This window comes from Pseudopipra pipra, chromosome 19 (genome assembly GCF_036250125.1).
Source record: "Pseudopipra pipra isolate bDixPip1 chromosome 19, bDixPip1.hap1, whole genome shotgun sequence".
Lineage (NCBI taxonomy): Eukaryota > Metazoa > Chordata > Aves > Passeriformes > Pipridae > Pseudopipra > Pseudopipra pipra.
The window spans coordinates 524098-551656 of record NC_087567.1 but is presented as its reverse complement, the minus strand read 5'-3'; the positions used below and the strand labels follow the sequence as shown (position 1 = coordinate 551656).

Sequence of the window (27559 nt, the reverse complement as noted above, 5' to 3'; positions counted from 1 at the left end):
ATTCGTGCACAGGCTTGTAACAGCCCTTCTTGCAGAATCTCCCACTTCTTTTGCAATTTCAAGTGCACAGATGGGCATATCTGTTTCAGTGTGTACATGAGCTCTTCATCATGTATCACAAGTGACCTTACATCTCTCTCTGAGACCCAGCCCAGTAGCTCAGCTACACCCCACCCTCCTACTTCTGTGACCAAATCTTTGTCCCTTGTCCCATCTTGCCATGCATGTGACTCTCAGTCACCAGCACTATCACACTGCAGGACCCAGATTACTCCCTTACTTTCAGGATCTTACCAGCACATCTGTCAAATACTTTTAGTAATACTTCCCTCTTAGTAGCCTGCCTAATGTGTTGCTCTTAGGCATTTCTTACAAGCTTCACACCATCAACAGGGGAAGCTAAAAGCTGACATTCCTATTGTACAGCTGGGATAGCTGAGGCACAGACATACCAAGCAATCCACCCAGGGTCATACAGTGAGTCGGTGGGAAAGCCAGCAATAGAATCCATAAGTCCTGAATCCAAGTTCTCTAAGTGCTTTGACTTGTCCGGATTCCCTCCTTAACACCCTTGTCACATTATTTATAGGAGCTGTATTCATATAGTCAGTAAGACATCAAAATTTTCTAATTATATCTAGTCATGTCAAATGACAATTATGCCCTTAGTTCAGTTTGCCAGACAATGCTTAGCCAAAGAATGCTTGCCAAAAATGTTTTGACCGAAGAAAGAGGAGGCATCTGTAGCATCTGCAGATGAGATCGTATAAAACGTCCCCGCGACACGTCTGCCCTGGCTCCAGGGAAAGCTCCAAGGTAGGTGAGGGGGGTCTGCAGGCTGGCAGGAAGGGATGGTGCCCTTATGTGCCACAACATTCCTGCTGCTTCCAGTGTCTGTGTCCAGGAGGAGACTCCATTATAAACCTGCTCTCACGGCATCTGCACGTTTTCACTCTGGATTTCTGTGCAGCAGCAATGAGGGAACTGCAATTTCTGTTTTACAGCACTGACCAGCTGCCAGCCTGCAAGCCACCCATCTGGTGTCACAGGAGGTAAGAACCTGATTTACTGACTCTTAGAGGGCAGAGACAGAGGGTGGGGTTTCTGTTTGGCTGAGTGAATGGTCATAGTTTCACCCTATATTTTCAAGTAGTCAACAGTAGAGGATGGTGGGTGCCTAAGACTGGTAAGGTTTTCAAGGGAATCATTGAATCATAGAACAGCCCAGGTTGTAAGGGACCTCAGAAGATCATCTGGTCCATTCTTAAGGTGGCTGTGTTTGAAGTCTCTGACTACTCATGGCAGACCAGGAAATCCCCATGGGGATATTCTTTACTTCTGCTTAACTCCCCTAGCAGGCAGTGAGGTGCACTGCCTTCCCATCTATTGCTGGTGCAGCAGTAGAATTTGACCAAGAAGAACACCGTAGGAAAAGTGTAAAATTCAATATTTTGTCTCAGAACATGTGAATTAATGTGATGTTTTGTCCAAAATTTGCCATGGAATCACTAAAGCAGTAAGAGTAGAAAGAGCTGTAATGTGAGCAACCAAGATCTGATTGTCACCTGTGTAAAACACAGCACTGCTATTTGTCCCCTGTGCTGCTCTGCCTGGTCTCTGCCTCAAAAAATGGAAGCTGCAGCTCTCCTCTTCTGGAAGCCACTACCTGTTCCTCTAGACACAAATAAAGAATTATCCTGTTATTCTCTCATTTTAGTACAAATGTAGCACAATATTATTGTGTAAATATCAGGTACCTAACTCCATATAGAAAGAGATATGCAAATGTTTTCCTAAGCTGCCTACTGTTTGTGGGTTTTTTTTTTTCTCAGAGTGAGGGGGAAGGACAGGAGGAAGAAAAAAACAGTTCAGAGAAATTAATACTGGCTTTAAAATTCCTTATTTTTAAATTCCTGATTTGAGCTTTGAAACTTTGTGTTGTATACTTTGTGTTTTAAAAAGCAAAAGGAAGTACTAGAAAAGGAGCTATTTCAGTGTGGTCTGAAAAGGTATTGCTCTTCTTTTGGTATTGTTGCAATTTATGCCTGGATTCAAGAAGTCAATAAAATTAGCAAAAAATTGTATTTTTAATACAATTATACAAATGTTTTAAATACTGAAACTAAGCCACTGAGAAGCTTGAGTTTTCAGTATGATATTCCAAACAGTGGAGTATAAGCATTCTAAGCTTTGTGAATTAGTATCACTTGGGAGGAAATAGCATTATAATAATTTCAAAATAATTTTAGGAATGCCTAAGCAGTTGAAAGGATTTTTGAGGTCCTTTATTACACAGTACAGTCCCTGAATACCGAATACTAAGTTATGGATTATTTTAAATGTGATTTCAGCACAAGCCAAATAATTTCCCAGAATATAATTTTCACATTTTCCATAACTGTTGAAATCCACCAAAGCAAAAATATGCAATTCCTTCCAAAAGGCTATTAAGGGTATCAATATAGTTTCTTTCCCCCCACATCTTTTATTCTACTAAAAAGTGCCTATTTTTGACAAAATTGAGCAATATATCTGCTCTTCCACAGTGTTCTCTGCTGACAAGCCTCTCCACAAAGTGCAGCCATGTCTTCGGATTCCGAGATGGCCATTTTTGGGGAGGCAGCTCCTTACCTCCGGAAGTCAGAGAAGGAGAGAATCGAGGCTCAGAACAAGCCTTTCGATGCCAAGTCATCTGTCTTTGTGGTACACGCAAAGGAATCCTTTGTGAAAGGGACAATCCAGAGCAGGGAATCAGGGAAAGTCACTGTCAAGACTGAAAAGGGAGAGGTGAGTGAAAAACAAGCCTGAAGGACAACATTTTCTTCCCGCTCTGGGTTCTTAGCTGACATCCATGCATGTCCTCTGACAGACCCTGACTGTGAAGGATGATCAGATCTACTCCATGAACCCTCCCAAGTATGACAAAATTGAGGACATGGCTATGATGACCCACCTCCACGAACCCGCTGTGCTGTACAACCTCAAAGAGCGTTACGCAGCCTGGATGATCTACGTAAGTGGCAGCAGCAGCTTCCTTTGGGCAGCTGGAGGAACTGCTCTGCCAGGCCCAGGGGAAGCCAACGTGCTGTGTCCCTTCCTCGCAGACCTACTCGGGTCTCTTCTGCGTCACTGTCAACCCCTACAAGTGGCTGCCCGTGTACAATCCGGAGGTGGTGTTGGCCTACCGAGGCAAGAAGCGCCAGGAGGCCCCTCCACACATCTTCTCCATCTCTGACAACGCCTATCAGTTCATGCTGACTGGTGAGTGGCTCTGTCTGTCTCAGAGAGCTTGGACCATTAAATTCTCAGAAATATGAAGGGACTTTTTAAAGCTTTCATGGTTCTAAAACACAATTCATATTGTGGGGTTTGCTATCTTCATAACATTGTTTCTATTCTTATAAAGGAAAGACACCTCTGCACACAGTGATGTGTTTTGGGTGTTTGTTTCTTTGTTTAAGTCAATCTGACATAAGGCAAAACATTTAACTTACCTAAGCATGTTTCATTCTTTCTCTGTTGTTCATTGAGTTTTAAGTACTGTATTTCTGCCTCTTCCCCAGATCGGGAGAACCAGTCCATCCTGATCACGTACGTACACCCCCTGCTCGGGTCCCTGAGGGGCTGCCCAGGGCCAGGGCCCCTCCTGCCTGACCACACGCTCTCTGCTTCTCTCCTTGCTCTGACAGCGGAGAATCTGGTGCCGGGAAGACTGTGAACACAAAGCGTGTCATCCAGTACTTTGCAACAATTGCAGCCAGCGGGGACAAGAAGAAGGAGGAACAGACATCAGGCAAAATGCAGGTAAATTAATAGACACATGCTGGCACCAATGCTTTCCTCTGTTCCTGACATGATTTTTGGAAAGGATAACCATCAATAATTTTCCCCCTGCAGGGAACGCTTGAGGATCAAATCATCAGTGCCAACCCACTGCTGGAGGCCTTTGGAAACGCCAAGACCGTGAGGAACGACAACTCCTCGCGCTTTGTGAGTTGCTTAACAAAATGATTCCTCAAACATAGGAAATAGAAGTTTATGTCAGTTATCCTTTTCTGTTGTTCAGGAAGGAAGGAAGGAAGGAATGGGAGAGAGTTTCTAATTTAATATAGTAGCTTTATCTCAACTTTATTTAACCACAAGTGAAATTGTTTATTAGCAATACAGATTTAACCAGCTGAACTACTTAAATTGCTGGTTTTGTATCATTAAGGCAACTGCTCTCTGCGTGCAGCATATCGTTAGAATAGTTTCTCTAATGAAACCCACACATTCCTTTACATTTGTACATTCAACCTACACAAAATACAGTTCTGCCACTGTTGATTATTTTTTGGTCAAAAATGAAAAAGACAACTTTATGTTAATAGTGGAATGTCTCTAAGTAGAAATCTTGTGCCCCGTGGAATAAATGGAAGAACTCTTCATTTCAGTGATATTTTTTATGTTGTAAATCCTAAGACACTTTAATTCCTTTAAAGGGCAAATTCATCAGAATTCATTTTGGTGCCACAGGAAAACTGGCTTCTGCAGATATTGAAACATGTAAGACACTTTCCTGAACAATCCATCTACTCACCTGTCTATCCATAAAACTTCTTTTCATCCAAATATCTCTCCTGCCTTCCCTGTTTTTCTTCCCATCTTCTTTTTACTTTCTTTTTTTTTTCCTGTTTCTTCTTTTTTCTAACTAAAATTTTTTCTCCAGATCTGCTGGAGAAGTCCAGAGTCACTTTCCAGCTCAAGGCGGAAAGAAGCTACCACATCTTTTATCAGATCATGTCCAACAAGAAGCCAGAGCTAATTGGTAGGAAGAATTAATAACTGGAGGAAGACTGCTGAACACCGTTAGTTGCTTGACTAAAATAAGCCTGTATATCCCCTCTTACTTTCAGACATGCTCCTCATCACCACCAACCCATATGACTATCAATTTGTGAGTCAAGGTGAGATCACTGTTCCCAGCATTAATGACCAGGAGGAGCTCATGGCCACAGATGTGAGTACCAATTAAGAACATTTTACCTATTGTCATCTCTCCAAGACAAAGCTTTTATTTTACTGTTCCTGGTGCAGAGTGCCATTGACATCCTGGGCTTCAGTGCTGATGAGAAAACAGCCATCTACAAGCTGACAGGGGCTGTCATGCACTACGGGAACCTAAAGTTCAAGCAGAAGCAGCGTGAGGAGCAGGCAGAGCCTGATGGCACTGAAGGTATCAGCAAAATCTTTGGCTGACCTATTAGAATAGAAGTAGCAATAGTAATTCAATAACTGGAAGATGGAGAAAGAAAACGGTACAGATGTGTTTAAGTGAAATAGTATATAGACATGAAACTGCCATCTAAAATAAAGCCTTTTTTTGATTACTGCCTAATCATTATCTGCAATATCAATTGCATATATGCCCATAAATCTCTCCTGAGCTACCACTCTGAGTTAGCACAGCCTGCTCAGTGTGTTCAAACCCACTGAGAAGGGAAAGATTTTTAAAAAACTTCTTTCAGGTTGATCTTAAAAGAAAATGGAGGGATTATGTTCAGTATTAGGACTTCTACTTCATAAACCACTTATTATCTAGGGTAAAATTGCTAATGAATACTAGTATGAATTTTAATAAATACATTGCTTCTAGATGCTTCTTTTAAGACTTTTTAAGTTTCAAAATAAAGATTTTTTTTTTAATAATTATGTCATGGCTCCTCTGAGATCCAGTAAGCAGAATTTGGTCACAGGGACATTTGATATTGCAGCTGTTTTGCAAAGGGTTCATCACTCAAAGTGCTGCATGTCACAGTAGTCTTAATTTTTCTATCTTCTTGTCCTTCTACTTAGTTGCTGACAAGGCTGCCTACCTGATGGGTCTGAACTCAGCAGACCTGCTCAAGGCCCTCTGCTACCCCCGAGTCAAGGTGGGGAATGAATACGTGACCAAGGGCCAAACAGTGCAGCAGGTAGGAAAAATAGAATAATCTGGAACATGCTTTGATGGTTGGTGTTGATTCTCCTCTGCTGTGTGTAGTAACCTCCAAACCTTTCTCTGTGCTTTAGGTGAACAATTCAGTGGGTGCCCTGGCAAAGGCTGTCTATGAGAAGATGTTCCTGTGGATGGTTGTTCGCATCAACCAACAGCTGGACACGAAGCAGCCCAGGCAGTACTTCATTGGTGTGCTGGACATTGCTGGCTTCGAGATCTTTGATGTAAGGATTCCAGTTTTGAGGACTACACTTGCAGGGAGAGATTGTTATATCCGAGGACTCGCAAGCGATGTTCCTCTGAAGGCTTAACATGCTACTCATTTGCAACTTTATGGGGAAAAAAATCCCATCATTTTCCTTTATAGCAGAGAGCAAAATCCTCAAAAGAATTTGATGCATTATGATATAACAATTTGAGCTTAACTTTAGAGCTTAAATAAACCAACATAATTACGATAATTTTGTAGAAGAGCTTCTAGAGCAGAATTAGGAGACCCATTGACAAATATATCACAGAATCACAGAGTATTCTGAGTTGGAAGGCACCCACAAAGATCATTGAGTCCAGCACTGAAGCTAATGGCCCATATGGGGATCAAATCCATGACCTGGGTGTTATTAGCACCATGCTCTAACCAACTGAGCTAATAACAGGTTAAAGATGTGTAAATTGTTTTAAGAACCAAGGAATGTTAACCAGAGAGATCAAGTTTTTAAATTTGGAGACAAGAGCACACCTTGTCTGCAGAGCACACCTTTTTGGCTGAATAAAAAATTGCCAAAGTATTTTATGATTTTTAGTAGATTCACTAGGAATATCTGCTCTGAAATAAACCCTCATTTTCATTATGTAGGTATTTCTTTGTGAAACTGCATATAGATCCAGTTATGGTGTGGTTGTGATAATACAGTTGTGTTTTAACTGAGAAGATTGATAAAGGCATGATCAAGAACTGTGCATGATGACGAGGATTGGTTGTTTTGGGGTTTTTCCACCGTACAGTTCAACAGCCTGGAGCAGTTGTGCATCAACTTCACCAATGAGAAACTGCAACAGTTCTTCAACCACCACATGTTCGTGCTGGAGCAGGAGGAGTACAAGAAGGAGGGAATTGAATGGACATTCATTGACTTTGGGATGGACCTGGCTGCCTGCATTGAGCTCATTGAGAAGGTACATTTTGACTTGTAAATGTCTTGCATTTTCAGGAACACATTATTTTAAGCTTCCCCTGTTAGTTTCTTAGTTTTAGTTGTTGAAATATGTCTTTATCTGTTGCCAATTATGCATAATAGATATTACAAAGTCCAGAGAAAAGTGTAGAAGTAATTCTTTCACATTCTCTATATGGAAGGTATCTCCATTTGCTTGATTAAAGGATATTATCTTCAAAAACACAGAGCAGCTCCTACAGTAACATGAAAATATTTTCTTAAGATTCTGGAATAAAGTTATCTGAACAATACATTTTTTTCCTATATGGTTCATAGCAAAGTAAGGACCATTAAGGTCCTTAGCAAGTCCATAGCAAGTCCTTAGCCTGTCCATAGCAAGTAAGGACAGGCCAACACGATCAATGCCTGATGTCTGAGAGCAAGAAACTGAGATTTTTTGTAGTACCATATAATTTAGAGAATTGATTGAAAGTTCAAAAGCAGAAGTAAATATGCAATGCATAATAAATATGCAAAATAGTTCACATTTGTAAAAACTATTTTTCAATATATTTTTTCTCCTCCTGATCTTTAACATGGTTTCTGGAATAAAAACCATTCCTAAATCACTGTGACAAAGTATGAGTCAAGCAGGTGAATCTTTTAAACTCACTTTTCAGAAAGAAATGTTCTTAATGGCAAAGTTTGTTTCTCAGCTTACTGTCTTTTACTATCTTCCTTTTGAAACCAAGTCATAGTCATGTTATTCTACAGGCAGTCTCTCTTTTTTATTGAACTATCTTCCAGCCCATGGGCATCTTCTCCATCCTGGAAGAGGAGTGCATGTTCCCCAAGGCAACTGACACCTCTTTCAAGAACAAGCTCTATGACCAGCACCTGGGCAAGTCCAGCAACTTCCAGAAGCCCAAACCTGCCAAAGGCAAGGCTGAGGCCCACTTCTCCCTGGTGCACTACGCTGGCACAGTGGACTACAACATCACTGGGTGGCTGGAGAAGAACAAGGACCCCCTGAATGAAACTGTCATTGGGCTGTACCAGAAATCATCTGTCAAGACCCTGGCTTTACTTTTTGCTTCCTATGGTGGAGCAGAAACAGGTTATTTTTTTATTTTCTTTTTCAAGCTTTGTGATACTTAAAGATGCAATAAAAAAAAATATATTGAAAAATTCTTCTTTTTTTTTTTTCTTTTTTTTTTTTTTTAAGAGGCTAGTGGTGCTGGTGCTGGTGGTGGAAAGAAGGGTGGCAAGAAGAAGGGTTCTTCTTTCCAGACTGTCTCAGCTCTTTTCCGGGTAAAGGATGAATTCATTGTCTATAAAGTGAAATGAACAGAGTGTCAAATCTGAGCTATATACACTTGGGTTCTCCTTCTGACATTTCTTGAATGAAGAACAATAATAAGTATGAAGTGCTTTTTTCTAGTAGTTTTCTGTTCAAATTTAGGATCCAGTCTTCATTTGATCCTCTGACTTTCTAATAGGAGTTCACTCACATTCTTTTTGAAAAACATTTTTCAGAATCTGGCATGTAATGTAAGTATTAATCTCCAAAAGGCTTGTCATAAAATATTTATAGAGTATTATTTTACTTCCTCCAAAATAAGGTGAAAAATTTCAAACTCCTTTATGAGAATATTTTTTAATGAAAAGTATATAGAAGATTTATTTAAATCTAAATTTTGAATTTGAAAGCTTCTTTTTCCTAAGATCCATTAAATTAGTTCCTTGGCATCTAGGTACAAAGCATGCAGAAGCAAATTTCTTTAATCTAAGCTGCAGCATGTGATCATGTGTTCCCACAGGAGAACTTAAACAAGCTGATGACCAATCTGCGGAGCACTCACCCCCATTTTGTGCGCTGTATCATCCCCAATGAGACCAAAACACCCGGTAAGATGCTCAAGTACGAAGAGGGTTTGCTCTGACATCCATTCCCCTCCACACTGGAATCTGTGCCACTCCTTTGTGCTCTGCTCTGCCTTGCTCAGGTGCCATGGAGCACGAGCTGGTGCTGCACCAGCTGCGCTGTAACGGCGTGTTGGAAGGGATCAGGATTTGCAGGAAAGGGTTCCCCAGCAGAGTCCTCTATGCTGACTTCAAACAGAGGTAAGAGCACTGCACTTCTCAGCATCATTAGAAGTGTTGTTGGTCCATTCATAGGTCCATTCAGTTTGTTGTGGGGCCCCTGGTGGTCTAGTGGTTAGGTTGCAGCACTCTCACCACTGCGACCTGGGTTCAATTCCCAGTCAGGGAAAAACTCCCCCGGGCAGATGGAGCTCGTCAGCCCTGTAAGGCCATCCATCTAAGAGAAGGTCACTCTAAACAAACCTACATCCTGAGGACCTCGCTGCCACTGTCCAAGCTTGCTCGGCCCCAGCAGATGAACCTCAGGATTAAAGGGTGGGCTCAGTTCAGCACACACTGTGTCTCGCCTAAAAAATCCACTGCACAGGCTCGAAGGGTAATGACCTTTCCCAAATCTTCGCTCGCGAAGACTGGCCATGCACACAGTTTGTTGTCAAAAATAGCTATATATGAGCTGGCGGGGTTTAGTGGCTCCTGTGTGTTGGTTGGGAAAAAATAGCCTTCTCTTCCTCTTTTCACAGATACAAGGTGCTTAATGCCAGTGCCATCCCAGAGGGACAGTTCATCGACAGCAAGAAGGCTTCCGAGAAGCTCCTTGGCTCAATCGATGTGGACCACACCCAGTACAAATTTGGACACACCAAGGTACAAACTCCCCATTCCTTCACTCACTCCGTGCCTGTGCTTTGCCCAGCCTGACAGTGATGTGCTGCAACATTCCCTCTCTAAGGTGTTCTTCAAAGCTGGGCTGCTGGGGCTCCTGGAGGAGATGAGGGATGAGAAGCTGGCACAGCTCATCACCCGCACACAGGCCAGATGCAGAGGCTTCCTGATGAGGGTGGAGTACCAGAGAATGGTGGAGAGAAGGTACACATTCCTCGTCTTCAGTTAAACTCACTGTGGTTGGGGGAAAGTGTTGACACTTTTCAAACTGAAAATACTCATTGCACATCTGAATTATGCTCCAGAGAGTCCATCTTCTGCATCCAGTACAACATTCGTGCATTCATGAACGTCAAACACTGGCCCTGGATGAAGCTGTTCTTCAAGATCAAGCCCTTGCTGAAGAGTGCAGAGTCTGAGAAGGAGATGGCCAACATGAAGGAGGAGTTTGAGAAAACTAAGGAAGAGCTTGCAAAGTCTGAGGCAAAGCGGAAGGAGCTGGAGGAGAAAATGGTGAAACTGGTGCAGGAGAAAAATGACCTGCAGCTCCAAGTGCAGGCTGTGAGTAACATTTTTCTATACCTTTCTTTATAGGGGAAATAAATAAATAAGATCTAACTCTTCTTTCCTACTATAGGAATCTCAAACTGCATACTAAGCTTTCTTATAAAATATTTTAAGCCTAATACCAGATAACCAAATGTAAAATTCAGACCACATTCTTTCCCCATTCAGTCTCACTACTGCAAAGTGGAGTTTAATCTAAAGAATGAGTTTTCACTCTTAATACCTACTTATAATGTGTCCTGTGTGAGTTCATGATATAAAGGCTCGTTATGGTCGCTGTAGTGTATTTAGAGGAATAGGGATAGTGATTTGATTGACCTCCTACTCTGCCTTAACTCAGTTGTAAAAGTGAAGAGCTGAGTGGCATTTCTTACAGTAGACCTCACCTCAGCTCCTGAACCTACTGCTCCCAGAAGACACAGATGCCCATTAGAATTTAAAACAGAAGCACTGTGTTTGTCTCTAAAGCCATTTGGCCTCTCAGAATGATGTACAACATTTTGGCAACACCCATGAGTTGAAATGTCTATTTTGAGGAAAGATGAATTTTATTCTAGTGTCCACTAACAGCAATACCTGGGTGTAAAGCTACTAATTCAAGTTTCAAGTATTTCCTCAACGGTAGAGTAATTTACATTTCTCAGTACTTCCACATAAATTTGAATATAGTACATCATAATAAACAATCACTTTCTAAAGAGAAAAGGAAAACTGAATCTAAGTGACTTTATAATACACACGAAATAAATAAGGTGAAATGCAAGGTACCTACACAGGGCTGCACTGATGAATCTAAAGCTCTGAAAAAAAATAAAATTTATGAAAATCTTATTCTAGATTTGTAATTTGTAATATAACTGCACAGTAACTTTTTCCAAAAAATAATCCCAAAGGTCTTAGAAATGCACATCTGTTCCTTCAGCATTAAATAATCCTTCCTGTATTTTTTCACAAGGAAGCTGATGCTTTGGCTGATGCTGAGGAAAGGTGTGACCAACTCATCAAAACCAAAATCCAGCTGGAAGCCAAAGTTAAAGAAGTGACTGAAAGGGCTGAGGATGAGGAGGAAATCAATGCTGAGCTGACAGCCAAGAAGAGGAAACTGGAGGATGAATGTTCAGAGCTGAAGAAAGATATTGATGACCTTGAGCTAACACTGGCCAAGGTGGAGAAGGAAAAGCATGCCACTGAAAACAAGGTATGAGGCAGAAAATCTCACCCACGCTCCAGAAAAGAGCCTCGTGCTCTTCCAGGACTTCTGTATCTACTTCCTTGATTTACACTTGCTCCCTTCTTCCTAAAGGTGAAAAACCTCACAGAGGAGATGGCAGCCTTGGACGAGACCATCGCCAAGCTGACAAAAGAGAAGAAAGCCCTCCAAGAGGCCCATCAGCAGACCCTGGATGACCTGCAGGCAGAGGAGGACAAAGTCAATACACTGACCAAAGCCAAGACCAAGCTGGAGCAGCAAGTGGACGATGTAAGCCCACGGACACACAGCAGGAACAGACAGGTATGGAGTTTGAGCTGGCTGGTGGAGCACTCATGGCCTTGTTCTGTGTAGCTGGAAGGGTCCCTGGAGCAAGAGAAGAAACTGCGCATGGACCTGGAGAGAGCCAAGAGGAAACTGGAAGGAGACCTGAAGCTGGCCCAGGACAGCATCATGGATCTGGAGAATGATAAGCAGCAGCTGGATGAGAAACTGAAGAAGTGAGTGTGGCCCTGGGGCACCTCAGTGCTGGGCTGCAGCTCTTGTCTTCTTCCTTTGAGCTGTAACCCACTTTGCTTTGCCCAAAGGAAAGACTTTGAAATCAGCCAGATCCAGAGCAAAACCGAGGATGAACAAGCCCTGGGCATGCAACTACAGAAGAAGATCAAGGAGCTGCAGGCAAGTGTCTGCCCTTCCCCTGCCTGCCCCAGGCTCGGCTCAGGGAGGAGGAGGGCACGGGTGTGAAGGGTCCCTCGTGTTCTCCAGGCCCGTATTGAGGAACTGGAGGAGGAAATCGAGGCCGAGCGAACCTCTCGCGCTAAAGCAGAGAAGCATCGGGCTGACCTGTCCAGGGAGCTGGAGGAGATCAGCGAGCGCCTGGAAGAAGCAGGAGGGGCGACGGCAGCTCAGGTGGAGATGAACAAGAAGCGGGAGGCAGAATTCCAGAAGATGCGCCGGGACCTCGAAGAGGCCACGCTGCAGCACGAAGCCACGGCTGCCGCCCTGCGCAAGAAGCACGCGGACAGCACAGCTGAGCTGGGGGAGCAGATCGACAACCTGCAGCGCGTCAAGCAGAAGCTGGAGAAGGAGAAGAGCGAGCTCAAGATGGAGATTGATGACTTGGCCAGTAACATGGAGTCTGTCTCCAAAGCCAAGGTATGGAAAAATAGACTGAAAACCACTTGGAAATTAATTCCATTGAAATACGTCTTTTCAAATTATGGCCTGGTTACCATCTAACTCCCTGTCTCTCTATGGAGCTGTGTTTCTTACCTTCTAACACCAAGGAACAGTCCAGACCTTGCAAGTCTGTTCATGTTTTTCTGCTTAGAGTCCTGCTCTTCCGAATAAGAAGGCGTCTAGATCCTAATCTTCTTTCATTCTCTGTGACCTCCACAGGCAAATCTGGAGAAGATGTGCCGCACCCTGGAAGACCAGCTGAGTGAGATTAAGACAAAGGAAGAAGAGCATCAGCGCATGATCAATGACCTCAATGCTCAAAGAGCTCGTCTGCAGACAGAGTCAGGTGAGAGAGACTCCCCTGTGTGTGGTGGGACTCCTAAAACAGCTTGTTTGAGTCACAAATAACGATCAGAGTGCCTCCTTTTCATGTGCTTTCCCAGGTGAATATTCACGCCAGGTGGAGGAGAAAGATGCTCTGATTTCTCAGCTGTCAAGAGGCAAACAGGCTTTCACCCAACAGATTGAGGAACTCAAGAGACACCTAGAGGAAGAAATTAAGGTAATTTCTGATTTCCTATAGCTGGCAACTGAAAAAACTCATAACTTCACACTGCCTATTGGGGGCAGGATATGCTTAGCACAAGGCATACTGGGGGAATGTTTTCATTTCTGCAGCGAGTGTGATTAGTGGATTTAGTCCTCCAGGCTTCCATCTGCCCTTCATTGCAAACAGTCTTTGAGCATTCTTGTTTGCAGTGTGAAATTAATTCATCGGAAGAGATTTCCCAGGATATTGCCATTAGATCCCTCCTCTCTAAAAGGTGCTTCAGATACTTAAATGACTACTGAGCTATCATGATGAGACAGGGGAAAAAAACATTTAGGTAATTCAGTGCTTCTCTTCTCATGTTAGCTTCTCCCTAGAATTTATCCAATATTCTCTTTGTCAGTCCCCATTGTCATTTTGCACAGAAGAATAATACAGTGTCCAATTAATACTCAGTCCGATTTCCCAGGATATTTCTGGTCCGTGACTCAATACTCTTGTTGCTGCAGGCCAAGAACGCCCTGGCCCACGCCCTGCAGTCCGCTCGCCACGACTGTGACTTGCTCCGGGAACAATATGAGGAGGAGCAGGAAGCCAAGGGGGAGCTGCAGCGCGCCCTGTCCAAGGCCAACAGCGAAGTGGCCCAGTGGAGAACCAAATACGAGACGGACGCGATTCAGCGCACGGAGGAGCTCGAGGAGGCCAAGTACGTGGGGAGTGGGATGAGAAATGACTGCAGAAGACTGAGAGCGGTCAAGGGAAATGGGAGTCTCTGAGTGGGCTGAGACAGGGCTGGGATGAAGGCAGGGATATACTGTCTTTGTGTGCAAAGCAGATAGAGGGGAGGAGGAAAAAAGTGTATATTGGAAGGGAAGGCATAGGCTTTAGGGCTAGAAGTGCAAAGACAGGCCTAATGCACACAGAAAGGACAGATCCTTTAGGATCTGTGAAAAGTGCTCAGCTCAAACCCTCCAAAGTGGCCAACTGCCCTCTCATGGTAGTGCAGAACTGACTCCCTTCTAAGCTCTAAGCTGCCACTGTGCTCATCTCCTCCCAGGAAGAAGCTGGCACAGCGCCTGCAGGATGCAGAGGAACACGTCGAAGCTGTCAATGCCAAATGTGCCTCCCTGGAAAAGACAAAGCAGAGGCTGCAGAATGAAGTGGAGGACCTGATGATTGATGTGGAGCGATCCAATGCTGCCTGCGCTGCTCTGGACAAGAAGCAGAAGAACTTTGACAAGGTCTTTTGGGCTCCAGCCCTGGGACTCCTGGGCAGAGCCTCCCCCCGGGATGGCCACATCCCTACTCACGCCCCATTTCTCTTCAGATCCTGGCAGAATGGAAGCAGAAGTATGAGGAAACGCAGGCTGAGCTGGAGGCCTCCCAGAAGGAGTCCCGCTCCCTCAGCACGGAGCTGTTTAAGATGAAGAATGCCTATGAGGAGTCCTTGGACCACCTGGAAACAATGAAGCGGGAGAACAAGAACTTGCAGCGTAAGTCCCTGGCCCTCTGCTCTGGGATGGGCTTTCTCACCAGCTGAGCATTGCTGCGGGGTCTGTGCCTGCAGCTCTGCAAAGATGCCTGTCACCCTGGTGGGACAGGGCCCTTCCCATTCTGCTCTGGGCCTGAGCAAGCCTTTTTTCTTTGTTCCCACAGAGGAGATTTCCGACCTCACGGAGCAGATTGCGGAGGGAGGAAAGGCAATTCATGAGCTGGAGAAAGTCAAGAAGCAAGTTGAGCAGGAGAAATCTGAAATCCAGGCTGCTCTGGAGGAAGCTGAGGTACCTGGCCAGAATCATTGCTGTCTGCACTAAATGTGTGAGCAAGGCAGAAACAATGCTAAAAAGGCCTTGCTTCTGCTCTGTTCTGGCTGTGGAGGGCAGCCAGCTGAGATTTCCTGGAATATTCTCTAATTCCCTAGAAAGCAAGCAGTAGGTTTATCAGTGTTCCCCATGTTTGTGTCCACTTGTCCAGGCCTCTCTGGAACATGAAGAGGGGAAGATCCTGCGCCTGCAGCTGGAGCTCAACCAGGTGAAGTCTGAGATTGACAGGAAGATAGCAGAGAAAGATGAGGAGATTGACCAGCTGAAGAGAAACCACCTCAGAATTGTGGAGTCCATGCAAAGCACCCTGGATGCTGAGATCAGGAGCAGGAATGAAGCCCTGAGGCTGAAGAAGAAGATGGAGGGAGACCTGAATGAAATGGAGATCCAGCTCAGCCATGCCAACCGTGTGGCTGCCGAGGCACAAAAGAACCTGAGAAACACACAGGCTGTGCTCAAGGTATGTTAAGCTAAGGATGTGCATATAGGAATCTCATAGAATCATTGATTTATCGAATGGTTTGGGTTGAAGGAGACCCACAATGTTCATCTAGTCCAGCCCCTCTGCTGTGGGCAAGAACACCTTGTACTAGATCAGACAGCTCAAAGGCCCATCCAATCTGACCTTGAACACTTCCAGTGGTGGCACATCCACAACATGCAGTCACTGGATATCAGGGAGAAGAGATCAGCACCTCTCTCTGTTCTGCCCCACTTCAGAAAGCTGTAGAGCAATGAGGTCACCTCTCAACAGCCTTCTTTGCAAACCAGACAACCCTCATGTCCTCAGCCACTCCTCAGATAACATGACTTCCAGCGCTTTCTCTTGCTTTGCTGCCTTCCTCTAAATGCATTTATGTCTCATAATATATTTCCTTAATTGCAAGACCCAGAATTGCCCACAGTACTCAATGGGAGTAACTCAACTTTAAAAAACAGGAATTCAGATCAAACTGTGCCTTGGCTCTTGTAAGCCTGTCCCCACACATCCAGGCAACATCTCTATAGTCTTCTCAGGATATATGTCCCTGGTTGTACTGCCTATGCTTTTCCTTCTTACACTGTAGTTTGTTCTGGAGCTCCTTGCTCAGCCACTCTGTTCTACTGCCTTCCTTGCCTGACTGCTTCCAAGTGGCAATTTAGAGCTCTTGCACTCTAAGAAAAATGTTCTTAACTCTTTTCTGCTTCTTTATTCTTGAGGGCAGTTTCTCAACAGGGTTCCACCCAGTAATTCCTTAAACAACAGAAAGTCCACTCTCCTAAAATTCAGGGTCTTGACCTTACTCTTCAACTGGCCCAGACCCCTCAAAATCATGAATACCACCAGGGGTTGATCACTACAGCCAAGTTTGTCACCAGTTGTGACATCTCTAATTGGTTCATTTGTGTCGGTAAGTAGCAGGCCCAGTAAGAGTTCTTCAGTGGGGCAGCCTATCCCCTGGATGAAGATATTATCCTTCATACACTCCAGGAATCTCCTGGACTGCTCACAGCTTGCTGTGCTGCTTTTCCAGCAGATGTCAAAGTGATTCAAGTCTCCTAGCAGGACTGGGTCATGGAAACATGATGCTTCCAATATTTGAAGTTATGATAGTTGGTTACAAGTCTCCCCTAGGTCAGGATCCTCATAGTAATCACCAGCCACAAGGTTTCCTTTGTTGGCTTGGCCTCTAATTTTTACTCATAAGCTATCAACCTGACAAATCACTGTTTTTTGAAAGACAGCTCTGTGCAAACAATCCATAGACACCACCTTCTCACCCCTTCTTCCTTGCCCCTTCCTTGTACCTTCATTGTCCCTTCTGAACATTTTATAGCCATTGATGCAGCACTCCAGCCATGTGATTCGTCCCACCAGGCTCCAGTGACAGCAATTAGATCAGAGTTTTCTAGATGTACAGGGGCTTCAAACTCCTCCTATTTGTTACCCATGCTACATGCATTGGTATAAGGACACCTCAGTTATCACTTTTCTAGAGGAATGAACCCTAAATCCTTTGGAACATTTCCCTATTGCTTCCTAATGCATCAACAGGCCCTGGCTCTTCTCCCTAACTAGTTTAAAGCTCTAGCTAGATTGCTGGTGAACACCCTCCTGCCCTACTTGCTCAGGTGAATCTCATCAGCTCCCAACAGAGAGAGTTTCTCAAAGGTATACCCATGATCATAGAAGCCAAAACCTTGATTATGGCATCAGCTACACAGCCAGATAAACACCCATTCACCTTTTCAGTCATTCTTCTCCTTCTTAAACCCTTTCCTCTGACTGGAGGAAAGTACTCTGCCACCTGTACTTCGTATCCTTTGCTCTGAGGGCCATCTTTTGATGGTTATAAGTTGCCTTATCTCAGTATCATTAAAGCCTACACGGAATAGTAGGATCCTGTCACTCACGTACTCTTCATTTTTCAACCCCAGAGCATAGTATCTGTTACATAACAGCACTTCAGAGGATGAAGGAAAGTTCTTTCTGCTGCCCCAAGCAGGAACAAAGGTCCAGTTTCCTTTATATTGGAAGTATTGTCAGTCAGAGTTTGAATTCAGGCTTGCCTTCCCTTTGCAGAGCCTAAAATTTAGGCAGGGCTATCACTCAGCCTGGAACAGAGCACAATACCATGAATCAACTTCCTGCTCACATTCTTCAATACTGTGCATTTACTGACAATAATGCCTCATATAAATATTTAATTATATATATTGTACTACCATAGTAATTACTGGACTGGTGGCAATTGCAACAGTGCTGTGATGCCTTTTAAATTCTCTTTCCTCTCTTACAGGACACCCAGATCCATTTGGACGACGCTCTCAGGACCCAGGATGACCTGAAGGAGCAGGTGGCCATGGTGGAGCGCAGAGCAAACCTGCTGCAGGCTGAAATTGAGGAGCTACGGGCAGCCCTGGAGCAGACGGAGCGGTCGAGGAAAGTGGCTGAGCAGGAACTGATGGATGCCAGTGAGAGAGTTCAGCTCCTCCACACTCAGGTTAGACTCATGAGATTCAAAAACCCATGAGCCTTTTTTTCCTTATTCAGCTGTGCAAATTCTTAAATCAACAGTTGTGATAAAAAAACTTCACCTTAACCAGAATTAGTAAACTTTTATGAAGAAATAGGTAAATGAGTAGGATTGCATCAGAAGTCAGAAGGACTTCTTCAAATTTTAAGAACTCTGCTATCTAGCTGTGTAGGACCTCACAAGATGCATCAGGAGAATCTTAATATTAGATATGTAGAAGATAACATTACATTGAAACAATACATTCCTAAAATAAGTGTTCTCTTTTGGAATTAACTGGACAAAATATTTATTGTTCAACAGAACACCAGCTTGATCAACACCAAGAAGAAGCTGGAGACAGACATTTCTCAGATTCAGAGCGAAATGGAGGATACGATCCAGGAGGCCCGCAATGCTGAAGAGAAGGCCAAGAAGGCCATCACAGATGTGAGTCGGGGCTCCTTTCATTGCTGATGGGGGATGTATTCTCCCCAAAATGTCTCCAGCCTCACAAGGGCTTTGACCTCTTGCTCTGCTCAGGCGGCCATGATGGCAGAAGAGCTGAAGAAGGAGCAGGACACCAGTGCCCACCTGGAGAGGATGAAGAAGAACCTGGACCAGACAGTGAAGGACCTGCAGCTTCGTCTGGAAGAGGCCGAGCAGTTGGCCCTGAAGGGAGGCAAGAAGCAAATCCAGAAGCTGGAGGCCAGGGTGAGTAGGGCTGTGTTGGTGCATGAGTGACCCCGTCCCTTGGAGAGACACCCCCAGGGAAGCTGCAGGGACGGGCTTCTCATTGCAGGTGCGGGAGCTGGAAGGGGAGGTTGATGCTGAGCAGAAGCGCAGCGCTGAAGCCGTGAAGGGTGTGCGCAAGTACGAGAGGAGGGTGAAGGAACTCACCTACCAGGTAAGGCTGGAGGCCTCCTTGGGCTTGGACAGAGTTTTCTCACAGCAAGTCTCATTTTGCACACACCATCCCCAAGGGGATTTCCTAACCCTGTGTGATGCAGAACCAGGAATTCATTCTCCTTCCTCCTTACCATCTCCTCTAGTCTGAGGAAGACAGGAAGAATATTCTCAGGCTGCAGGATCTGGTGGACAAGCTGCAAATGAAGGTGAAATCCTACAAGAGACAGGCTGAGGAAGCTGTAAGTATTGCTGGAAGAATGGGCAAGGGCCACCTTCCATTGAGGCAGCACAGGCACTGAATGAGGCTGAACACCAGGAAAGGGGCTTGAAAGAAACTCCCAAGACACAACAGCCTTGGCCTCGCTGTTTTGCTGTCGTGTCATGAGGCCTTGGTGAGCCCTGGGCACTTTGCAGTCAGGGATGAACTGAGGCAAGTTCTACAGCCTGTTTCATATGGGAGATCAGAGCAAACAAACCCAGGGGCCACATCCACTCACTGAGAAGTTCCTGAATCTCTGCTAATAGTCAGCAGCAGAATGCTTCAGGATCTTTCTCAGCCTGATAAGTGACACTGATAATCAGGCAGCAAGTAGTGGGAGAACAAGAGCACAAGTGACAAATCCAAGTGACAAAGCTGTTCCTCACATATGACACAGTCCTGGTGATGCTTTTCCCAGAGGGGTCCTGGGAAGGGGAGGATGAGGAGGTTGGGGTGAGCTGACGTGTGAGCAGTGGTGGGAGGGGGATGGAGGTTTGTGCCTCCTCCCAGGGAAGAGCTGCAGCCCCACAAGGCCGAGGTGCAGGAGGAGTGAAATCCCTGCCCTGGGCTCCTTACCACCAACTCCCTCTCCCCACACAGGAGGAGCTCTCCAATGTCAACCTCTCCAAGTTCCGCAAGATCCAGCACGAGCTGGAGGAAGCCGAGGAACGGGCTGATATTGCAGAGTCACAGGTCAACAAGCTCCGAGCCAAGAGTCGGGAGTTTCATGGGAAGAAGATAGGAGAGGAAGAGTGAGGATGTCACGAGGCAGCAAAGTGACCTGAGGGCTGCACAAAATGTGAACCCTCTGTCATTTCCTTCTGCAAGAAGTGTTTATCACCATGTCAAAATGTAGAGAATAAAAAATATAGATTCCTTTGCATACACAGCAGAATCAATGCTTTTGATTGTTTCAATTCAATCCTCCAGTTACATAAGTTCAGGGGATTTTCAAATTAAATATTTTGTTTCACTTTAACCTTTGGGTAGCCGCAGAGCTTTACTTATCCCATCTCCAGTATTTCTCCACTGTGTCTTTATACATTATCAAGGAGGGAATAAGACTCATTTAATTTTCATACTGGGAGAGAACCAGGACAAAGGCAGGACAAGTACTTTTTCTGTCTTGGCACAGCAAAAATGTTTTTGCCTCTTTCTGGCTGCATTACTCAGAGGTTCTCATTGCTGGTCCCATTACCACTTGGGCAAGTGGTATTCAGAGGTAAGTTGCCCCTAAGAAAAACTGTCCCAGAAGTACCTGGATGTCTCTGAGTCCTTGTGGAGGAACTTAATGCAAAGACTGAGGTGCTGTCCCCTTTGAACAAGGCAGGTGAAGGCCAGGAACTCTAGAGAGTGGCTTGTTACTGAGAAGATTTAAAGGTCAGGCAGCCTTGTTAGTAGCTTCATGCAGAAGTTGTTAACAATGAATTCCAAAACAAAACTAATAATGTATTATTTTGGTAAGAGGACATTGCAGTTTCTTACTTTCTCTGTTAGAATAGGCAATATTAATGCAGAATGTTCTGTTGTAAATGAAATTGAGATTATTGAACAGATTGGTAGAAGTGTGAACAAAAGGATAAACCCCAACCAATGTAACATATAGAGCCACCAGAATGAGCTGGGAACTGCTTCAGTACAGTATAGTGTTTTCCAGTATTGAAATATATAAGCTTTTGTGCTAAGGAACAATTAAAAGTTATGTATAGATACAAAAAGCTAAAGGAACTGGTTTTGATCATGCAAGTGGGAATAATACTGAGAACATTATCACTTTAAAGATACCACAAAACCTAACACTTTACAGAGGAAAAACCACATAGATAATAATGCCAAACTGTGTCCTACCTGTCTGACTCCTGCAGCAATGGTAAGTGGAATGTAGACACTGACTACATTAGGGCTGGACAGAGAAGAAACAAGTCATCTACACAATGTGTGCTGCTCTGAATTCTTAAGCAAGAGGCTATTTCCTGCAAGGTAAGAAGCAGGACTTAAAACAGGGAACCGCTGTTGTGGCAGCACTGGACCCAGGCATATCACAGAGCTGCCAAGGGCAGGTTCTACATGCAGATATCATTTCCCATTTTACCATTGTACAGAGACTTGGCTCTCTCACACTACAGGGACACTTATGAGTCCCTCAAGGTTCCTGGACAGCTCTACATTGCTACATTTCCAGGGAATACTTCAAGGAGACGTGAAACTGCTGGGGAAGGGAGCTGGAGCTGTTGGAGGGGAGGTGGGAAGGAGACAGAAGAAAGGAAGCCTTTTGCACTGACCACAGTGGTTTTGCAGCAACAGCATTCAGGACTGAGAGGTCCTCCTCCTCCCAGATGCACTGAGGTATTCACACAAGGAATCCACCAGTGTTATAACTAAATATGGAAGCAGTTTGCTGGGCAGCAACTAAATATATTTAGAAACAAGGTGATGCCCTGTGTTGACTCCTGTGTCACTGTAAGTGATGCTCCTCAGAGACAGCATATCTATGTGTGAAGCTGTGAAAACTGTATCCGTGACAGTGAGATCTGGGCACCAAAAAAGGAAATCACTGCTCTCCTTTTCCCTTCCCACATATGGTCCCAAGAAATAAAAGTGGGATTCTTTCTTTCCAGACAAATCCTTCCTAAGAGATTTCGTTTGTCCTAAAGCACGTATTTGTTTAAAAAAACAAATCAACAAACAACCATAAAAGCTTTATTCAAAAATCAGCATATAGCAACTGTGGCTCAGTGAAAATATGGAGAAGCATTTCCAGCTCCATCATTACCTTTTTAAACCTGCTGACTGATTAGCAAATATCACAACAACTTTGGGAACCACAAGTTGATGCCGAAAATCCCTGCTCCCTTTGGACAATGTTATAATGACCCTCCAAAATGAACAGCGTGGTCTGACTGTGGAAAAATCATGATGCACTTGGAGCGCTTGAAACTGTTGGGGCTCATCTCTCACCTGATGGCCCGAGGATTTATTCCTAAATGCTTAACTGATGAAAGGTAACATTGCAGGTTCCTTAAATGACAACACCTTGGGCCAATTATCTGCTTCAAACGGCATGTGTGGGAAAGGCTGAGAAGTCCCACACGTTGCACTGGGCTGACCTGGCCTTGCCACCAGCCATCCTGGAAAGCTTGGCTAAGGACTTTTTGGAATCAGAGTGGAATATTAAAGGGAGGGTTAAGGAAAACCAGTTTCTCCTCACTTTGTGATTTGCTGCCTTAGCTGGAGAACAGGAGTCATTTTGCATCAACACACTATTTCTGGAGTCAGACTGCTTGTGTCCTGAAATGTGCTGATGCACAGGTAACTGATCTTGGGAAAAACACGGGCCCACTTCAGGCATAAAGGAACATCTCTAAGAGAAGGTTTAAAACAGATGCAGCTGATGAGCTCCACTAAAGCTGCTGCCTCATGTGGGCTATGGAGTTCTCTGACCTTAAACAGCTTGGCCACGAAAGATAGGAGGCATCAATCTTAGAAGAGGCACTAAAATGTGCCTCTGACCTTAAGAAAGAAGTTCCTTACAATAATCACAGAATATTCTGAGCTGGAAGGATCTGCAAGGATCATTGAGTCCAACTCTTAAATGAATGGCCCAGACAGGGATCAAAACCACAACTGGGCATTAACCATCACCATGCTATCACCAACTGAGCTGATAATGCCACATCCAGCTTTCCAGTTCTCCAGGTACTCACTGTCCGTGCCCTCAGGCCACAGGAACAGTGCCTTGACCAGAAAGGGCTTTCCTCCCCAGTGACAGAAAAGGAGGGGACCAGAGAGCAAAAGAGGGAAAGGAACAGAGACACAAAGGAGGGAGAAGGAGGAGAGAAGAGGATGAGGGGGGTCAGGAGCAACTGAGAGAAAGAAATTGAGAAAGAGAATGAAATGCAGAAAAAGACAGAGAAAAGAGGGGAAGGGAGGAAGAGATTGAGAAAGATTAAAAAGAAAGCAAGACTGGGAAAGAAAAATTGAGGTGGGGAACAAGGAACTGGATGAAGGAGGGGGGAGAAAGAGTGGAGATGGAAGGAAGGAAAAAAGAAAAAGAGAAAGGAAGAGAGCAATCAATTTAACATCGTTTGGCTGTTGGTACCTGACCCTGGACTTCAATTCTGCTGCTTTTGATCATCTGAGAAAGTGTTTGCAAGTTACAACATCAGCCCTCTTCAAGTATCTGGGTCACAGTGTGAGTAGCTGCTGTTCCCAGGGACTGAACAGTGGCTGCATTGGCCAGAGGTGTGATAAGAAGAACAAAGGGATGCAGAGAGAGACTGTAGCAGCTGTACCTACAGTCTGCAGAAGGGGAATCCTCCCTGCTCTTGTGAACCCATTGTCCACTCACCCATTTCATGCCCATTGCCCTACAATGGCTGTCTTGATGGGTCACAGAGTGCCTCAAGAAACAGATCTGTTCTCTGAATCTCTGCTTTGTCCTGGCACCGAAGGAGGGGCAGGCAGGTTGTGTCTGGTGCATCCTCACACCCCAAGTCCTTGTGAGCAGTGGTGTTGAAAGAAACAGCTTAAAACACTGAACTAGGGCCACCTTGGGATAGCAGAAGTGCTGGTGGGGACTGGAAGGGCAGATAGAGTGTGGGACACTCCTTGAAGACCAAAGAGAGTAAAAACATAGCAAGCTCTTCATGAGATGTTATTTTACAAGCAGTTAACTCTTTGACATACATCCTGAAGTACAGAGCAGTGAGGTCACAGTCCTTCTCCTTCTCCTCACAGCTCCAACCTGTGCACAGTACTTGCATAAGTGTCCTGCAGAGCAATGACATTATATTCCAACATACAAACGAAAATCTCTGTGGGACCTAACAAAGAATCAAAATTCTTATTTTAATGAAGGAAGATATGATCCTGGACTGTATCCATAATGTATTACTAGCACAGTTAAAGAAGTGATTATCCCACTCTCTCAACAGTTGTCAGGCCTCTTGTGCATTACTGTGTCCTGTTATGATCTCCGTAGTTCAAGAAAGACATGGACAGAGGAGTGGGTCTAAAGGAGACCACAAAGATTAAGTACTGGAGAACCTGCCTTATGAGGAAAGAATGAAGGAGTTAGTTCTTTTCTCCCTGGAGAAGAAATGGCTCAGGGCATACCCTCATCACAGTTTTCCAGTACTTAAAGGGTGTGTCAATGAGGGCAGAAGCTCTGAGCCACATGGCAAGGACAAAGGGTAGTGGGTGCAAGTTACACTGGGAGAAGTTTATTCTTGATTTATGAAAGAAATTATTACGGTCAGAAAAAACATTCGTTGGAACAATCTTCTTAGAGAAATAGATGGCCTAAGGCCAGTCTCCATCACTGGAGGTTTCCACAAGGTGACTGAACAGGTGCTAGATAATCTCACTTAAATTCCGTTTGCCATGAAAGTCTGGGCCAGATGATCTGGTCCCTTCCAACCTGAGTTGTTCTACAATTCTATGATTTTTTGAGATTTTTCATACAGAAGATTGTTGCAAAAGTGATGCAATGTCTGTCTAACATCCTTTTATAGCCTCAAAAGGGTCAGGCTTGAAAATTAAGCTAATATACTGCCATCCAAAGATATTTGAATTTCTATTATACATGAATCATACCTCATAATCTGGTTGTCTTCTCTTTCTAATACTAAACTTCGAACACTGGTTTCTGTCATTTCTGCTTTGCTTTCCGACATCACAGACATTTCCAGGCATTATTCTTCTTCCCACTGGCTTCTCAGTCTTTCCACCCTACTAATCTTCTATGTCACAGGAGCTTCAGTGTGTGGTGAAAAAAGTATCATCCATATCACCCTCATCTTTTTTTAAAACAATACTCAGGTGTTATCCTCTCATGTTTGCTGTTCTGGTAGGAGGAGGATGATTAGACAACTGTGATGCACTTTCCAGAACTCTTTATCCCAACATCCCAGCTCACAGTTTCTACCTTCCTCTGCTCAGTGAAATGACACCTTCCCCTTAACTGCAGATTACCTGTCACTGAAGCTTTTCAGGAAGCCATTTGGAATCCCTGTTGGAAAAGAACAGCATCACCTTTACAAAAACGTAACTTCCAACACTCCATACCAGGAGAGGTAACTGCTTTGATTTCCGTGAATTGAAGCAAGGTCACAACCATAGCAACCACTAAGAACAGAGGGACAGGACTTAAAGAGAGAAAAGCCACACATTCACACAAAAAAACCCAAAACCCAAAACAAAAAGAAAACACATAAACAAATAAAACCCCAAACAAACAAAAAACCCCTGCCCCTCAAATTTCACCAATAGCACTATCCTGGGGCTTGTGTTCTAGGTCCGTGGATTTGGAGTTTTAGCTCACATCTCTCATAGCCCATGCAATGAACATCCTGAGCTGCTTTTCATCCCAGAGGATGCATTCAAGGCCCTCATTAATGATTATTAGTAACTTTCTTCCAGATTTCAGTTCGTGTTTCCCACTACTTCTTTTTCCTGGGTCAGCATAGATTTCTCCCTTAGGCATGCCTAATAGATCTCCAAAACACATTCCTTTGCCAGGCAACACATCATGTCAGCCACAGTATGACACACAAACAGCCTGCAAGAAATACACTTTACTTCAGTCTGATCTGATTCTTATTGATTTTTATAAGCAAAGTATGTCCTTACCATTGCCATGGTCGAGTACCCAGCTATGTCTTAACAGAAGGGTAAGGACGAGAAGTCTTGCTCTAGCAGATTAGAACATCAGCATTTCTTTTCAGCATGTGCTAACACTCCTGGGAGCTCTCGTTTTACACAGAGGGCAGCAGAAATGCTGCTGCCACAGAGCCTGAATATTCCACGTCAGGCAGTTAATTGGAGTCCACAGGGTGCACTGATGCCTCCAGCATGCCCTGCTCATGCTGAGAGTGTGGCTGAGAGGAACTGAGAGGAAGATACTGAGAGGAACAACAACACTGCCAAGCTGCAAATCCCAGGGGGAATGTTTTTTAACAAAATATCCGATGTATCAGACAATTCAAAGAACTACAAAACTCAAATGGAAATATTTCTATGTTTGTCTGCGCTGTCTGTGAACTCTTTGATGCAGCTTATTGCACAGCAGATATATTATCTGCTCGTTTGAGTGTCCAGCACAAATATTTCTGACAGCTTCAATATTAACCTTGAAAATGACAAAAAATATCACTGAAGAGTGATCCTATTAGCTGCCTCATTGGGACTAATCTGTTGCAGTGTGAGAAAAGGTTCTAAAAGCTGTCTTGTCTCAAGCACCGATATATGTCTGTATATATGTCTATATGCTACTGGAACCATTTGCCCAAGGTGGCTGTGGATGCCCCCACCTTGTCAGTGTTCAAGGCCAGTTTGGGTAAGGCCTTGAGCAACCTGATCTAGTGCAAAGTCTCCCTGCCCATGGCAGCATGGATTTGGGACTAGATGATCTTTAAAACCCTTTAAGATCCTTAAGACCCTTAACATTCTATGATTCTGTAATTCTGTGATTTATATGTCCATTATAAGCATTCTGTGAGCAGAAGGCCTGTGTGAGAGAAACACTAACAACTGAAGTGTGAAAATAGCACTAGAGGAAAATAAGCAGAAATTCTAAATAATTTGTGCTGGTTTCTACTTCAGTTCTTTCTACTCCAGAAAGAACAGAGAAAAATGTATGGAACTTTCCTTACTTAAGTTCTTCACTGGAAACTTCAGATTGTAGGAGAAAATATTGAACAGTAACACATCTGTCGCATCAATTTTTTTAAAATTTTTATAGAAGTGACCTGTTATTTAAATCATGTTTAGTAGCAAAAAAACAAAATGTTGTACCTGTGTTACTGAACTTCTGAAACTCTTCTGATTGTGGGGAAGTAGATCCATCTGTCTGATGTCTGTGTAAGACAAACTGGTAAAAACCAGAAAAAGACCAGAATTTGAAAGTGAGAGCCATGTCTCACAATGCATTTGACTACAAAAGAACACACAGGGACATGGAAAAGAATGGCCCAGTCAATACAGTATGATGAGATTTTGGAAAGCATACAGATGCTTCTTCATAGCATGGATAAAAGTTACCAGTTGACTGGAAAGAAATATTTACCTTTTAAATGAAAAGACATGACATGAATTATGGAAATAAATGCCTAGATGAGGTGAGAAGCCACTAGCAGAATCCCACAGAGATTTGGGTTAGGACCTGTG

General features: G+C 44.1%; 1 protein-coding gene and 1 long non-coding RNA gene across 9 annotated transcripts in view; one reads left to right on the top strand and one right to left on the bottom strand.

Annotated features, from left to right (window-relative positions):
* LOC135424400 (uncharacterized) overlaps nt 1–26160 on the bottom strand; it is a 35278-nt gene extending 9118 nt beyond the window's left edge. The window contains exons 1-5 of one of the 8 annotated variants that reach the window (XR_010435192.1): nt 26024–26160; nt 21242–21366; nt 12950–19222; nt 3495–3712; nt 2632–2773 (exon numbers count right to left, since the gene is read on the bottom strand). This is a non-coding gene — a long non-coding RNA (uncharacterized LOC135424400). Of the gene's footprint in view, nt 1–2631; nt 2774–3494; nt 3713–5025; nt 5128–12949; nt 19223–21241; nt 21367–21485; nt 21788–25366; nt 25404–26023 lie in introns of those variants that run through there. The other 7 variants (XR_010435190.1, XR_010435188.1, XR_010435189.1 and 4 more) reach the window with 7 other exon arrangements.
* LOC135424386 (myosin heavy chain, skeletal muscle, adult-like) lies at nt 1020–20288 on the top strand. The gene is made up of 39 exons (XM_064675578.1): nt 1020–1052; nt 2547–2787; nt 2870–3013; nt 3105–3261; nt 3564–3591; nt 3690–3804; nt 3898–3990; nt 4482–4545; nt 4709–4807; nt 4896–4999; nt 5077–5215; nt 5836–5954; nt 6052–6201; nt 6983–7153; nt 7942–8251; nt 8360–8445; nt 8955–9042; nt 9141–9258; nt 9759–9882; nt 9968–10104; nt 10206–10461; nt 11423–11665; nt 11771–11947; nt 12032–12177; nt 12265–12355; nt 12443–12832; nt 13076–13202; nt 13300–13418; nt 13916–14112; nt 14464–14647; nt 14734–14899; nt 15063–15187; nt 15381–15689; nt 18010–18213; nt 18550–18675; nt 18769–18939; nt 19028–19132; nt 19278–19373; nt 19994–20288. The coding sequence occupies exons 2-39, from the start codon at nt 2584–2586 to the stop codon at nt 20147–20149; spliced, it is 5838 nt and encodes a 1945-aa protein (XP_064531648.1). The 5' UTR covers nt 1020–1052; nt 2547–2583; the 3' UTR covers nt 20150–20288.
* Nucleotides 26161–27559: the final 1399 nt, after the last annotated feature.